The 15,158-nt window shown below is 39.1% G+C and overlaps 2 protein-coding genes and 1 pseudogene across 2 annotated transcripts; 2 read left to right on the plus strand and 1 right to left on the minus strand.

The window, feature by feature from the left end:
- The first annotated feature begins 287 nt into the window (after positions 1–287).
- Positions 288–5,629, plus strand: tmem110l (transmembrane protein 110, like). Its single transcript, XM_033989238.2, has 8 exons — positions 288–960; positions 2,176–2,224; positions 2,299–2,394; positions 2,477–2,598; positions 2,851–2,963; positions 3,168–3,251; positions 3,335–3,460; positions 4,127–5,629. Exons 1-8 carry the CDS (start codon positions 774–776, stop codon positions 4,247–4,249), a joined length of 900 nt encoding a protein of 299 aa, XP_033845129.1. The 5' UTR covers positions 288–773; the 3' UTR covers positions 4,250–5,629.
- An 8-nt stretch (positions 5,630–5,637) lies between these two features.
- On the minus strand, positions 5,638–14,832 carry itih5 (inter-alpha-trypsin inhibitor heavy chain 5). The gene is made up of 14 exons (XM_033989231.2): positions 14,625–14,832; positions 14,506–14,550; positions 13,909–14,072; positions 13,435–13,536; positions 12,485–12,756; positions 11,550–11,719; positions 11,153–11,269; positions 10,234–10,402; positions 9,796–10,105; positions 7,833–8,512; positions 7,701–7,745; positions 6,936–7,052; positions 6,360–6,737; positions 5,638–6,066 (listed from the first exon to the last, which is right to left on the minus strand). The coding sequence occupies exons 1-14, from the start codon at positions 14,724–14,726 to the stop codon at positions 5,813–5,815; spliced, it is 2,925 nt and encodes a 974-aa protein (XP_033845122.1). The 5' UTR covers positions 14,727–14,832; the 3' UTR covers positions 5,638–5,812.
- On the plus strand, positions 11,907–12,024 carry LOC117392336 (5S ribosomal RNA; annotated as a pseudogene).
- Positions 14,833–15,158: the final 326 nt, after the last annotated feature.

A 15,158-nucleotide genomic window follows, 5' to 3' on the forward strand; every position in this document is an offset into this window, starting at 1 on the left:
CAACAATTGATTAAAATCAATTATTTTGTTATAATTTGCGTCTATTTGACTTTTTAGCACCTACTATGAACTTTTGTTACAAAATTAGGCCATATGCGTCCAGTTTTAAACAAGCTACACAAAAAGATTATTATTTTTTTTTAAATTCCATAATAATCCCAACTCAATCAAGTTTGCTACCCGCCTGTTTATTTATTCCCAGAGAATTCCCTCTACAGACAAATTAACTACAGGCTACAGTGAGACTAAAATGTTGTGCTTTTTGCCTACTGACTTTCGAGAGCACCGTAGGAGACTCAAATGCACGTGCCAAGGCGCGCCACAGTTTGGCGCACACAAAGGAGCGGATGAGGGGCCAAAGTCAGATCAATTATTTCTGACGCATCAAGATCCCAAACCTAAATTGTAAGCCTAAGAACAATGAAAAAAGCATAACAAAACATGCTTGTACCAAAGTAGCTAAAATAGACAATTAATACTTTGACATTTAACGACAATAGTCAGTAAAAATGTGCCTTTATTTTGAAAGTCATCCCGGATGTTCTTCTCATCCAGACCACTGACGTTGATGTTTTCGTTTTCTTAAAAATGGATGCCAGTAAGATGTTTGTTGTATTTTCCCAATTCCGTGAATAGGATGAGGCGTTTGTTTGAAGGAGCCTTTCAATCCAGTAACTTCGACAGTTTTGCAGGAGGCGAGCTGCTGGCGGACAGGTATTTTTAGTGCCAAATCGTCTTGCGTCGTTCTGTTGTTGTTTTGCCGTCGTGTCAACATGGACACGGTATATAGTGCAATGCTTTTGGTGAGAAGGTCTTTGGATGCCCCTACAACTGAAGTAACAAACATGACAGACATCAATAAAGCGAGTCCTCACGGCTGTGACAACGGCGCACTCACGGACAGGTTCGGTGTGTTGATACAGGGGCTGCTTGGCATCGTCGCCTTCAGCACTCTAATGTGTGAGTATGTGAGACTTCCTCCTCTCTAAATCATCGTTGATATTATAATTAACATGCATTATTGGTGTGTGGCATTGTTTTCCTAACTCTAAAGGAAAGTGGTAGGCATAAAAGGCAATCAGTGGGGATAATATAGCCTACTACCAAGTATGCCTGCACACTTTACCCCTGCATCCTTAAAAACCTACACGTAGCAAGTCAATAAATCAGTAAATCAATGCAAATCTCAAGCCCACTTATAAAAAGTGATAAAACGTCAGACAACAAAATCTAAATAACAGCAACATGAAAGACTAACACATAAAGTAGTCTTAAGGTTATTTGTACATTGTTTAAGAAGAAACCACTGTGAATATGTTGGGAGAGTGAATATATTAACACAAAAACAAGATGCTCATTGACAGACTGTGTGGACTTTGGTTGCTTGAACAATGACTGTTCTTCAGTGACCTTGTGATGCTGAGGCAGCTGACATAGTGATTGCAGTGTCGGAGCATGCTATCGGCATCCATACGTTTTAACTGTGTTCCCTCTATGTTTTTAAACTAATCTGGGAACTTGAAGTGTATCTAGGTCAGAGCCTGTATCCAGGAAAGCCCACAAGCTCACAGTGGAGCCTGCAAGTCGATGAGACAATCATTGATGAGACTGATTTGTTTCCACAGGCAATATCAAAAAGTCTTGCATTGATAAATTTGATTGTTTTTTTATATACTTTATTATTTTAGCTGTGAGACTCAGTGGTCACCTTTATGGTGGATAGTTACACAAGCGGAAACATATCCACAATTACTTTTTTATTTATCGCAATACTCATCTTTTCAATTCCTGTAGGTCTATGTATCAAGACAAACAATAGAATATTTCACAATTCTTGATTTCAGTTTAAACTTCTAGTTCCTCTGAGCTATCATGGGACTTTCCTTAAGTTGGAAAACGAAAACATGTCACATTCAAAAAGTTTACCAATCAAACAAAACTTTATTTTATAGGAATCTATGCAAAACATTCAAACAATTGCATCAATGCCTATAAAAAAAGTAATAATTACATTTCTGTTTCACTTGTTGAGCCACATTCTTTGGTCTTGTGATGGAGAAGAGTAAGTGCGTGTGTTTGGGAAGTGCTTTAGAGAAAATAAAGACTTGTGGCAGCAACAAACATGATCACATTGTGTTTTTTCAAATACATTTTTAAAAATTTTGTTCTTTACAGTAAAACGATTCAGAGAACCAGCAGGAATTAGACGACCCTGGAGGATTTGGTGAGATAATGCCATCCATAAGTTGTTTTAAATATGTTACATGATGTTTTTGGCTCATCAAGCTGCCTTAATAGGTTTTATGATACATCAAAGCAAGCCATTGGCGCTCTTTTCATTCACTTTGCCAACGTCTTCCTTTCTACCTTCACTAAGGAGGACCCATGTTCCCTGTGAGTTAAACAAACTTTGATTATGTAATATAACCCTAAATTAAGTCACAGTATTGATGGCTATTTCTTATTTGTTTGAAAGATATCTGATGAACTTTCTTTTGGATGCTACACTTGGGATGCTGGTCATCTGGTTGGCTCTGAAGTTAGTTTCCAGACTTGTGGAATACAAACAATGGACACTCCTCATACTTGGAGAATATGGTCAGTAAAAGCATAATGTCTATAATTCATCATGAGAATTCAGTTTATTTTCATTTTAGTTTTGGGATGCATTTCCTTATTTTGCCAGTAGATGGCACTATAGATCAGCTCACAGCAGACAGAAGGACGTGCCTTTCTTGCTAAAGCTTAAAAACATTTTCTTTTATAAATTGCGTTGCCCAAGAATTCTCTCTTGCTTTTTTGTATTATCATTATACATGTTCAGTGACATTCCTCCTATGCACATTTTAGGTGACCCTCCACAAGCCGCTGCATGGCTTGGTCAGTGTGGCATTTATTTGCTTATTATGGTGCTGGAAAAAGGAGTTGTCAGCCTGGTGCTGCTCATCCCTGGATGGTCTGAAGTAAGCAGTAAACTGTTTTTTAATGGTGTTAAATACACATCAATGATATTCAAAATCTGAAAAGAATCAGGTCATTCTTTCCAAACAGTTGACTGAGTAAGTTATAACATGTTCAACTCTTTGGATATAAGTTGTAGAGTAGACGTATGTAGTAAATACATTGAATGTATGATGCGATTATTTGAATTTGTTTATCTGTTTTAGTTGCAAGAAGTGCTTTTGGGCTACATCGCTAACCCTCAACTGGAGCTTGTGCTGGTCATGCTCATTGTGCCATTCATTGTCAATGTGGGTGTTATTTAAGGCTTATATATTATTGATTCTAAAGAGTATCCAATCACTATTAATATTCTCCAATGCTTTTTGTGCAGGCAATCATGTTCTGGGTGGTGGATAGTTTGATGATGAGGAAGTTTAAGACGATGAAGAGTTTGGATGACACATGTGACAGCTCTGTGAAGAAAGCTGATTCTTTGCTAAACCCAGATGAAATACAGGTGAGCTTTGAATTATTTAAAATTATCTTGTAAGAAGATGTATTGAAGTAAACATTTTAAAACTTAATTTGATCATTCATTATTTGATCAAATCGATGTCTTGAGCATTTACACTTGCAATTATATTAGTCATCCTTTTATTAAAGATATACTGTAATAAATCATGCACCACTTAACACCACTTGCGTAGTCACATAATGTGGAACAATGATGTAATAATATAATTACAACAGTAAATCAATGTTTTTTGTACCCCTTTTAATTAATAGTGTTTGTTACGTGTAGATTCAGAATCAGAATCCTTTTATTGCCATCATTTGTGAACACAGTGTTCTGGTCCCTCAAATTGCCATAAATCAAGTATTCAACAACTGAATAATAGTGACATTTGAGATGCGTTTCCACGCAGTGATGCCATGGAAAGTGTGAAGAGTGGTGCATGACAAATACAGAGTTTTGGGCAGTGATGGGTGGGGTGGTGGTTCCACAGTAAATACAGTTTTACTGTACATTGCTAGAATTTTGTTTGTAAAGTTTTAGGGGACTCTTATCTATTATTATGGAATAGAACGCAGAACTCGTATTTTCAAATACACCTGCAGAATAGTGTACATTTCTGCAGTCACGGTAGGAATGTGAAGGTATAAATCTTTGCTCCTGTCCTAGGTTCTCTTAACAGAGGAGACAGACACAGAAGAGGCTTCAGAAGGTGAAGAGGATGAAAATGAATCTGTTCCTCAAGTGCAATATTCAGGAGGACCACTGAGACCCAGCTGGGTCACTGTTTAAATTTGCATCCCTTCACTTAATCCGTCCAGTATCCACATGTACACAAAACCTCTCACTAAGTGTCTGAATATTATATTAGACTTCAGTTGGGATTGTTTGTCATGGCAGCTTTTGTTGTTTTTTATGATTATAATGAGCAAAAGTATGTTACACATATATAAAAACATCCAGTGTATGATAGTATAATCTATGTGCAAACTGACTTCAGAGTAACCTCTACTGAAAGTATGTGGCTAAATATTATTACCCAGCACAGCACCTGCAGGGTGAGTGTAGTCTTTACTCAAAGCTTTAATCAGAAACGGTATCAAATACCAAAGAACATCAAAAAGCAGAGTATGTATTTTATTGGAATGCATCAAATATTTTATTCACATAATTTACCTTTTTTTAATTAAATTGTAATTACAGTAATTATAGTATGTGTTTCCTTTACTTAAATGATCATGATGTCACACAGGAATTCAAGTTACAGGTTCAAATATTCACTTTATTTTGTATGTTGCACATCAAAATGATTTTGAGCTTTCAAAGCTGACAGGGACCAGTTGACACAATGTAACCTTTGTGATGGTGATGATGGTAAAACTAAAATCATGGCCTTAAAGAGTTCATCATCATTTCATTTAAATGTTTTATTCCCAATTTACAGGGATTTATGTACACAGCTGCAGCTCTTGTGTTGTGTAATATATTAGTAACTCTGTTTTTTTGGTTTTTTTTCTTGTAAATGACATTTTGTCTTCCGTGGTTCAGCCTGTGGTAATGGAAAGTTGATGAAAAGTGATGTAACCACAAGTATTAAATATAGCTGTAAATGTTTTTTTTTTTTTTTAACAACTGTCCACAACTGCATATTACTAGTGTTCAAAATTGCATTGTTGTTTTTTTTTAAATTTGCTTTTTTATTTATGTTTTCTTTTTTTTTCTTTCTTTTTTTTTTACAAGTTTCTGAAAAGAGCACAGTGCATACCAGCGTGCTGCACATGTCAATGGTGCTTGTTACTGAATGTATCTCTTTAATCTCCTCTCTGAATAAAGGTGATAGACATGGAGCACAGTTGTTGGTGGATTCCTGTAGTAGCCAGAGCAGTGCAGCCTGATGACAGATCCTCTGAGTGGGACATGGCCAGTGCACACCTGTGTGGGTGGAGCGAGCTGCTTTGTGACCTGCAGCTGATGACAGAGTGCACTGCTCAGCCTGTGTGTCTGGGGCCTGGACCACTCTGCTGTGTGAGCTGTCACTCCTGAAGAGGGGGCCACTTACTTTGCTACGTATCCATGGAAACCAGGTGTGAACATCCAGAATGTGGATACACACAGAAAAGATAGAGCTAGTAAGACAATGCCTTTTACCTGTTATTTTGTAGTGGGATGTGAAGGGCTGATTGTCAGTATTTAGTATTTTTATTCACAATTTAAAATGTAAAACAACACTTTTATATAATAAAATATCACATTCTTATTAGAAATTACAAAAATAAAATTAAGTTTGACAACAGTAGTCCATAAAAAAGACTGGTGTTAGACATATCAAAATTTGATACAAAGTCTATGGCTGTCTTAAAGTCTGTTTGTCCCATGTGCTGAGTGTCCAGTATCAAACATGTGGGACATCAGATAGTCCTCATACTGTCCATCAATCAGCTTGGCAGCATTGTTCCTAGCAAACCAACAGTCCACACTCTGTGTCCCACTTAAGATCTTCCTGGTCTTCTGCACCACTGGGACAGAGCGCTCCTTCACCTTTAGGACTGTAGAGGGCGCCATGTCTACTCCTGACTCAGCAAAGCCAACTTCTTCATACAGGAACTGACCTGGAAGAGCAGGTGGTGCTTTATTAAAATATGTGTGAATTCTACCTCTGTTCAATTACCTCGCCAAACTCTAATACTTGAACTGTAACACATGCCCACTGAGGGGGGCACTGGACCCTCTTCTCTTTAACAGATGCTCAGTGGGAGTGACTCACAGCTAAATGATTGAGAGAATGCAGTTTCATAAAGAAACTGAACAATGTGACTCCTCAATTGAGCATTGAATTGAGTTGTTGAGTTCAGGCATCAGAAATGAAGCACACCATTTAAAGGTTTAACATTTTTGGTCTTACCTAATAGTCCATGGCAGTCAGGAGACAGTCCTTTGCTGTTACCAATGTAGAAACCTAGATGGTCTTTTTGGTACGGTGCTGGGTTCTTGTACTGGTGCAGAAGAATGATGAAGCTTATGTTGTCTCCCACGGTTACAGTCACATTAGACTTCCCCACGATGGCCACCGTCAATACACCACTGGTTACTGTGACAGTGGAATGACAGGCCAAAACCATGCGGTCTTTGCCATCCAGAATCACCTTTTTAGGAGTCACTTCAATGTAAGCTCGTCTGGGGTGGTCCACTACAATTGTTATGGTGTTGAAATATGTACGCTGCTGCTTGTGGCTGCCTGGAGGTGCAGGAGCACCAATTAGCTTCCCATTTACTGTCACACCTGGAAAGTAGACAATAGAAGTCAACATTCTTTGTACAGATATTGCTGCTGTTTATTTAACCAGGTAAATGTAAGACATGCTGCTCTCATTGTAAACATGAACTAAAGTTTATAGAAAAGGGTAATGTAATTTTGTGTGCTTTTTGCACTGTAACAATTGTGTATAGCTGTATGGTTCGGTTTGTGATGAAAACATACCAGAATTCTTGTGATCTGAGACCAGACTCAGGATGTGTCCAGGCTCACCATTAATGTTAAAGCACACTGTCAGTTTGCTTAGTGGAATCTCAACCACAAAATGGGGGTCACCATCAGCTAAGAAAGCACATAGGAGAAACATGTAAAACAACATTTTTAACAAAATCATTAAAAATGTGTACAGGTGAACAAAACTTTAAACAAGTGAAGTGATTATTACAAACAGTATAATGTAGATTAGAGCACATTTTTTATCTGAAACATTGAGACATACCAGTCACTACTTGTTTCTAAATGCTTAATTTGTATGATTTTGAGAAGCTTGTGAGAACCAACATAAATGAAAAGAGAAGTGATGAGGCGAGAGATGATAGAGCAAGTGTAATGACAGGGTCATTAGCCTTTGCTAACTGCCTCAGATGGGGCGCTTTTCTTTGCTGTAACACAAACGTGGTCCCTGTGCACTTGCATGTGTAAAGTACCACTTTGTGTCTTTAGGTATTTCAATTAGACCTTGTGTGTTCTTCCTTTTTTCAGGTCATGTTCAGAGCCATTCCTTAGCTGTTTGTTCACACTGACTGTGTGATCACCTGTGTCTACTTGGCAAGCTTTCAAATTACAGACCTTCAACTAGAAGGAAAAAGAGGGCACTGTACATTCCCACTATCACAAGAAACTGGACTTTAATACTTTATCATGTACCGGTAGCTGTATTTTCACAAGAGAGAAATTAAAATTAATTAAATTAATTAAATTAAAACACACCTGATGTTTTGGAGATGGTGATTGGTTTCTTGGACTGACCTTTACCTACAAGCAAAGAAAAATACAAAAAAAAAAAACAGCTTTAATTGTCTAATTGTGCTCTGATTTTCTTTTTCACACAAAAAAGCTCACCAACTGTGTTGCTCTGATGAGAAGTGCCAGTGGACCTTTGGTCAGATTTCTGGGGCTGTCCTTCCTCTGTGTCCTCTCGCAGGCTGTTGGCAGCTGAATCTCCTTCCAGAGGAGCTGGGGAAACAGTGGGCACAGGTGCCATGGTCCCATCAGCCAGGACCTCAGGCTTCTCCACCACCAGGTTAGTGAGCGGTGTGAGGAAGTTGTATGTCAGAGACAGGTTGGTGGCCTGCTTGATGTGTTCTTCTCTTTCTTTGCTTGTCTTACTTTTCAGTCTTGACCGAAGACCGTCTTTAACACTGAGAAAACCCCACACACGTTCGGCAAAGTCCTCAACAATGTCCCCCAAAGCAACATCCCATCTGTAAGAGCTGACAGATGCTGAGGGCCTGCCGCTGCCCGCCAGTGCTGCTGTTGCTGCTTTGACATGCTTCTCTGTCTCGACCTGACGGTGGCGCAGTGGCACATCTGTCTCCAGGATGATGCTCTTGTCATCGTTGGTGGCAGTGACCTGCACATGCAGAGACTCTGCACTTTTGTTTGTCAGCTTTCCAGCAATAACAATTTCCGAGCCATTGAAGTAGTTGGTGAAGAGATGTTGAGTCACATACTGCACTGAATCCTCGGTGTAGTTGATCCTTATGTCAGACAGAAGAGGAGTTCCTATTTCATCATAGAACCTGGTAAGACATATAATCAAACAAAGAGGTCAGAAAGGTTTACACAAAGGTACAGCTAAATGCTATATAATATAATTTGAAGTTGGTGATTTAATGTTTTCTTCTTTAAATAGCCAATGCTGTTTAGTTTCTACCAGTAAAGGCTGTATAGTAAATATATGAGCATGACAACATACCTTGAAAATTATACCTTGCAAAATTTTTACAACAGAACTTTTAGGGAAGAAAATGGCAAGTTTCCCAATGTACAGTCAAGGAAACACAAGCAACACAAAAATGCTCCGTAAAGACCTAACTCTGCTATATCTGAACAGAGAAGGCATTGTATAATTTAATACAATTAAATGTTATTATCAATAAAATAAATGTTATTGTTAATAACAAAAAATAAAACAGGACACTATTTTTGTTTTTCTGAGGTCTAAAATGTATTGAAATTGTATTGATATTGTGACCCATCGATATGAAAATCGTTGTACATTCAGTGTATTCTTATAATTACACATTACTCAAGAAAGCCAACACTTAAATGAACCAAGAATGACTCCATTATTTTCCATTATTATTGTAACAACATTTTTGCTGGTATGTTATTTCCGGGTCGCATGCTTGTCTAACCTCACTTTTGTCACCCCACTTGAGGGTTTGTGCATACATTCTTATACACACATGTATGCAAGTCTCTAGAGCCTGTGTCCTGTCCCATGTTTTTGTATGGCACTAAACCTTCTCACCTCTAAACCAACCTGTTTGTTTAAGCCGGAGGAGGCCTATTATCAGTGCAGGCTAACCCCTCAGACACAGGTATTACAACACACACACATTCCAGCAACTGAACAAACACCTTGTGTGTCCAAGTGCGGAAGAGGGATCTAGGGAGAGGAGAGGCCAGTCTGGAAAGGACAGAAGAAAGGTGGTCTGTACCAAACAGAGGGAGGCTGTGACAGGCTGCATCTGATTAAAGACCTCTGTTGTCAGCACCGTCACATTTGTGCTCTTCGTTCCTTTATAACGTGATGACAGACAGAAGCTTATGTCACACAAGAGAAAGGAGGTATTTAGGAAAGCTAATAGTCTCATAAGATTAGATTACATTTTAAGGAGGATACAACGTTTTGGAACATGAAAACTATCAATTTGGATAAATGGGACACTAAACAGTACAAGAAAATAAAACGTTTTATTTTTTCTCATTTCAAGTAAGTGCGATACCAGGCAGACAATCTCCAAAAGAGGGCAACACTCATAATCAATAAAAAAAAAAGCTTTGAATGGTTTCTTACCCTTTGAGCATGGCACTAGCATCTGCCTCTTCACCAATTCGTCTCATCATGCCACAGTTTTCCAGCGCCATCCGGTCCAACAGTTTATAATCCACATCGTTCCCAATCCCAATCGTAAATATGCAGAATTTCTCTTGCACCGCAGAGCGAGTGTTCCCCAGTATTCTTACAGACTGGATCTCTCCAACAGTGGGGCGTCCATCAGTCAGGAAAATGATGAGAGATACACTGTTGGGGTTGGCCTCTGATGTAGACAGGTAATCTCGAAGCAGAGTGGAGCCAATTTCAATGGCGCTGTTAATGTTGGTACCTGAAAAAAGGGGTAGTCAGAAAAATGTACATTATTCCTCATATAAAAGTAAATCGTATCATAATAGTTTAATAGTCACTTGAAACATAACTGTCATTAGAGTGTTTTTAGTGGCAAAACTTTCTGACCTCCAGTGGGTGCGAGCGTGTAAATAAATTTCTTGGCATCTCTGACGTTTAGTGGAGTGACTGGCACAAGGCGATTCTTCCACTCTTTGACTTTGTTGGAGAAGCTTATGAAGTTAAAGTGATCGCCAGGACGGAGATCGTTCAAGATGGTAAAAAGAGCATCTTTGGTCTACAGAAGAAGAAACAAAAAAGTTGCAATCAGTGTGTCGTGAAATTGGATATCTGTATTTGGTGCGTGGGTGTAATATAGCTATGATTTGGCTCTAGACCAATTACAGAAGTCTATATGGGCGATATACAGAAAGATCGAGACCACATGCTGACCTATCATAAAGCCCTCTATTGTGAGGCCACATCAAAAATCCCTTGTTTGTGCGTCTGTGATAAGTGGGGAGAGGGATCAGGGGTCGGAGGGGCTGTTGTGTGGAACGTTCCATTACCCCATGCAAACTGACCTTCCATTCTCACAACAGCACTGTGTTTCCACATCCCAAACTCTCTGCAAATCTGTTTTTCACTTTTGACTCTACCTCTCATGCAGCTGTGCACATCACATGTGACTGGCCGAAAGGGATTTTCATGGTATTGCACGGGGGAAAGCTCTGATACGGATATTCCAGTGTAGGAGTCAGATAGTGGGCTATTGCATTTCTGAATGAAGTCATTTAATGTCCTTGAAACACATGCTCTATACATTTACTGAACTATATACACACAGCACAGGGTATGATTTATATTACAGAGAGAGTGAGAATGATCCCATAATATCTGGTGCGGCTTCTTAATAAACTTTATATTTATTATGGTCAAACAAAATCCATTAACAATAAGATCATTTGTCGCCCACAACCACACTTGATCAAATTCACCCATCTAGAATAAAAGTATTTTTAGATTTTGTTGTAATTAATGGTTTTACCTGTCTAATCTTGGTTCCCAGCATGGATGCACTGGTGTCAATGACAAACACTACATTTTTTGGGACAACCGGCAGGTCTTTGGGAGCAAAGTAGTGGACAAAGTGGCCGTTCAACACCTGGAAAAGTGCACACACAACAGGCAGTGAGGTCAGCTGCAGTATTAACATGTGATTGTCAAGATTTAAAGTTATCCCGAAGACAGACACTGGATTTTGGCGTAATAGCAGAGCAGGTGGCAGGAAGCCGACTGAATTAATGACTAGCAGGTGGGTGGAAACAAGTGTGTGAGTATAACAGAGCTTAGGGGAACTGTGTCCTTGCATAAAATCAGTGAGCTATATTCTCAAATGGAAAAAGTCTTCAAAAGATTTTTATTGATAACACATCAACACTCACCTGTATGTCTCCAATTCCCAACTCTCTTTCCACATCATAGCGAACTACAAAGTCTCCAAGGTTCCCACTAGTAGTGATTTTAGCCTGCTGCACGATGCTTGGATTAAATGTGATACTACACACATTCTTCTCATTTTTGATGACAGTAGTGATGGGGGGCTCAGGTTTGGCTGGTTGAGGAGAAAAATAAGCGTAGTCAATATGGTATGCTATTCCCTACTAAGATGAATTTTACGATAACAATAAACACAAACATTTTTCAACATGGTCAGTACATAACTTTAACATCAATTCAGCAATGCTAAAATAATGACAAAATAACACAGAAGCAGAGTTAGATGTAGCGAAGAAGCTTACCATTGTGACCAAACCTCCTTGTCAAAGCCTGATCTCATCTGATCTCGGAAGCTAAGCAAGTCTGGACCTGGTTATTACTTGGATGGGACACTGTTGGGAATTCCAGGTGCCACAATGGGGCGCCAATGGCATAAATTGTCAATGTGTCTTTAGGCAAAGTACTTCACCCACACTGCCTAGTAAGAAGGTGGTGTGTGTGCACATGTTGGTGATGGTCGGAGGGGCTGATAGCGCAGATTGGCAGCCTTGCTTCTGCCCGAGTGTGGAGTGAATGAATAATGCACAAAATTGTAAAGCGACTTTCAGCGTCTGGAAAAGTGCTATACAGTATAAGTCTAATGCATTATTATTATTATTATTAGAGTGTTAGTGGTCACTTTGGAGATGGATTGGATCAGGAATGAGAAAAATAGAGTGTATGATGTTGATTAAAACTAGATTACTGAGGTTATAGTTTCCAAAATCAAAGTGTAAAACGTATTAATGAAATGAAATTATGAAGAGGTTTGTCCACAAAAAAGAGAATGCAGACAACATGCTGTACAGAAGCAGGTGATAAACAATACAAATGGTTTAACCTAAAGTTTTCAGTGCAGTGGAGGAGGCCGGAGATGTGATGCCCTTCCCATTGCGCAGAGGCAAAACTTCCAGATTTGTGATGGGAGAGTGGTCCACGATGGTGATGTCTAAACTGAGGCGACTGACCAGCTGCATGGGCCGGATACTGGTCACATGTTCATAGCGACCCAATCGTCTCTGCAGGAGCTGCTCATATGTGAGGAAGAAGATGGCACGGTTTCGACCAGGGATCTTCACCGCCATTCGAAATACTTCCAGCTCTGACTCAATACTGGAGAACAAGAGAAGAGTAACGTTTTAGTGTAATGCATGAATGTGAAACACTGTTATAATAGTTTTTTTCAGACAGTATTGTTTGGTAGAGTTTGGAAAATGTAAATTACAGAGAGATTAGGGTATATTGGCCTACAGTAGATATCCAGCACAAAAAGAAATGCCAGTTCCATCACGGCAGCTGTATCTATAGCACCACCAAGTGTGATTTAAGTCTCTGGAGAGATGTTATATAAATCCAAGGCATATCATTGAAAAGAAACCTAAACTGCCCAAGAAGTAATAAAACAAGTCTTATCTAAAAGTTTCCTTTCACATCTTATATAATTCCCTTGCTCTGCTATTTAAATCAGTTATGGGCTCACAAAATCCCATTTTATCAAATGTCACATTGGAGATGATGTAATGATGTCACTTCTTCCAGAAGTCAGGGACTTATATGATGGCCCTGGAACCAAGATTGACTTCACATGCACCTAAATCACGCTGATCTCTACAGATGACTGCTTGTGGTAAAAGGTTTCAGGTGGGACCTGTGCTAAATTAAAGAGACCAGAGGGAGCTGGACAGTCAGTCAGAATGTAATAAAGACGAGGCGCCAGTGAGGAGGTGGGCGACCAGAGAGCCACTGACGCACACAGGCACACACACAAATACACAGTCACGTTTACTATACCTTGTGTCACCTGAGTCCTGGCCTCTTGTTTTGTCATTCTCCTGTTTGACCTTCTTCCTCTTGGGTGTAACCTCACTCTGATAGACGCGACCTCCTACGATCCTGGTTCACAGGTCAGAGATGAGGGATTAGACTGGTGCATATGTAGAGACCGTCTATTATTGTGCTTTAAATGGAGTTTTGTCAAACAAAGCACTGGGCTGCACACATATCTTTACCTTTAACAGCTCTAAACGTGACTAGGTGATGTGTCTTTTTTTACATCTGCGTTAACAGGTGAGGGCTACCTTTACTTTATAAAGACATAACGATAACAACTAAGGGGGCCTGTTTTCTTCATATTGTACAATTCGTATATACTATATAGGCCTACAAATAAATCTAAATATATAAAGCTATAATAAATCATATGTAATTACAATAATGCGATATTTGCACGTTGTTGCAGGTCACGTGAGAGTAAAAGGCGCTTACATGGTGAAGTTGGAGATGTACGCGTCCGCAGGAATGGCATACTGAAACACTCCCTCTGCGGCCGCGGAGTGGCGGTTCAACAGGGCGCAGTGCACCGCAGTGAAGCTGTAGCGTGAGATGATGGTGGTCTTTATGGAGAGCTCTTGGATGTGAGGTTTAGTCTCCTGAAAAAGACGCGTGCACATCTAAGTGAGACTAAAATCCTAGTCTATTTAATAACAGACATAATTTTATAAATAGGTTTGCATTGCTCAGAATGTGCTTATTTTATTGATTCATCACAGGGTCCTCCCTTGGTAACTAACTGTAAACAAAAGCTGTGCTATCCCCAGTATTCAGGGATAATATCCAATACATTACAGATACTCTGGCACATCTGCGCGCACTTGGCGGACTCCTATGCGCCACACCCAATACTCCCTACTTTTTAGTTAACAGAGAAATACATAAAACATCTAGGTCATGCATTTTGTTGTTTTTTACTTTCTGAAAAATATTAAAGCAACCGACAAACAAATTAAGATGTGTTGTTTGATAGCATAGGGTGCAAGCATTTCTAATAAAAAATAATTTAAAAATACAAATTAAATAGCGTACCTTTGTTAAAATGGTCTTAACTTGTCTTGGGACTCTACGTGGAGCCTGGAGAAACAAAAATATCAGAGAAAAAACATAATTGGGGAACATATTAAAAAGAAAAAGCTATTTTTTCTTACAATTCCCAAGTCAAAGTCAGTTAGATCCACATCTTCATCAAACTCAGTGTCTTCCCCCGTAGCCATCAGAAAACAAAAAACTGTTAAAGTGAGACGCAACATTTTAGAGACCTTATCCTCTAAAATTAAGAAGCTAAAAGCGACATGGCAAGCCTTGTGCGTCTGATTGTTCTTGAGACCATCAGAGTGACCAAAGGGACTCACAGAGACTAACGCCCACCCACCAAAGAGGGATGCGGTTTTCCCCTATGGTCTGGTCTGCTGCCACTGGAAAAAATCAAAATAAATAAATAAAATGCCACGATAAGAAGGAGCAAGGTGTTCATTATGGAAAAAGAACAGATGTGGATATTAATAACACATTGGTCACTAATTAGGCTAAGATAAAATAAATAAATAAATTAAAAAAGCCTATACATACATACATACATATATCTGGGCGTATATATAGCATATAAATTTGCAAATGCAGTAGATCAGTTTTCATTATTATTGGCTATATATATGTGCTATGTATGCTATATATATTTCTTC

The sequence above is a fragment of the Periophthalmus magnuspinnatus genome, chromosome 23, assembly GCF_009829125.3.
Source record: "Periophthalmus magnuspinnatus isolate fPerMag1 chromosome 23, fPerMag1.2.pri, whole genome shotgun sequence".
NCBI classification, from domain to species: domain Eukaryota; kingdom Metazoa; phylum Chordata; class Actinopteri; order Gobiiformes; family Gobiidae; genus Periophthalmus; species Periophthalmus magnuspinnatus.

What these genes read in the sequence shown, in the direction of transcription:
- tmem110l (XM_033989238.2), top strand. Translation starts at nt 774, where the DNA reads ATGGACACGGTATATAGTGCAATGCTTTTGGTGAGAAGGTCTTTGGAT. An exon ending in CCTCATACTTGGAGAATATG is followed by an intron (nt 2,599 to 2,850) that starts GTCAGTAAAAGC and finishes TGCACATTTTAG; the next exon opens with GTGACCCTCCACAAGCCGCT. An exon ending in TAAACCCAGATGAAATACAG is followed by an intron (nt 3,461 to 4,126) that starts GTGAGCTTTGAA and finishes CTCCTGTCCTAG; the next exon opens with GTTCTCTTAACAGAGGAGAC.
- itih5 (XM_033989231.2), bottom strand. Translation starts at nt 14,726, where the DNA reads ATGTTGCGTCTCACTTTAACAGTTTTTTGTTTTCTGATGGCTACGGGG. An exon ending in CACTGCACTGAAAACTTTAG is followed by an intron (nt 11,720 to 12,484) that starts GTTAAACCATTT and finishes CTCCTCAACCAG; the next exon opens with CCAAACCTGAGCCCCCCATC. An exon ending in CACCATCTCCAAAACATCAG is followed by an intron (nt 7,053 to 7,700) that starts GTGTGTTTTAAT and finishes GTGCTTTCTTAG; the next exon opens with CTGATGGTGACCCCCATTTT.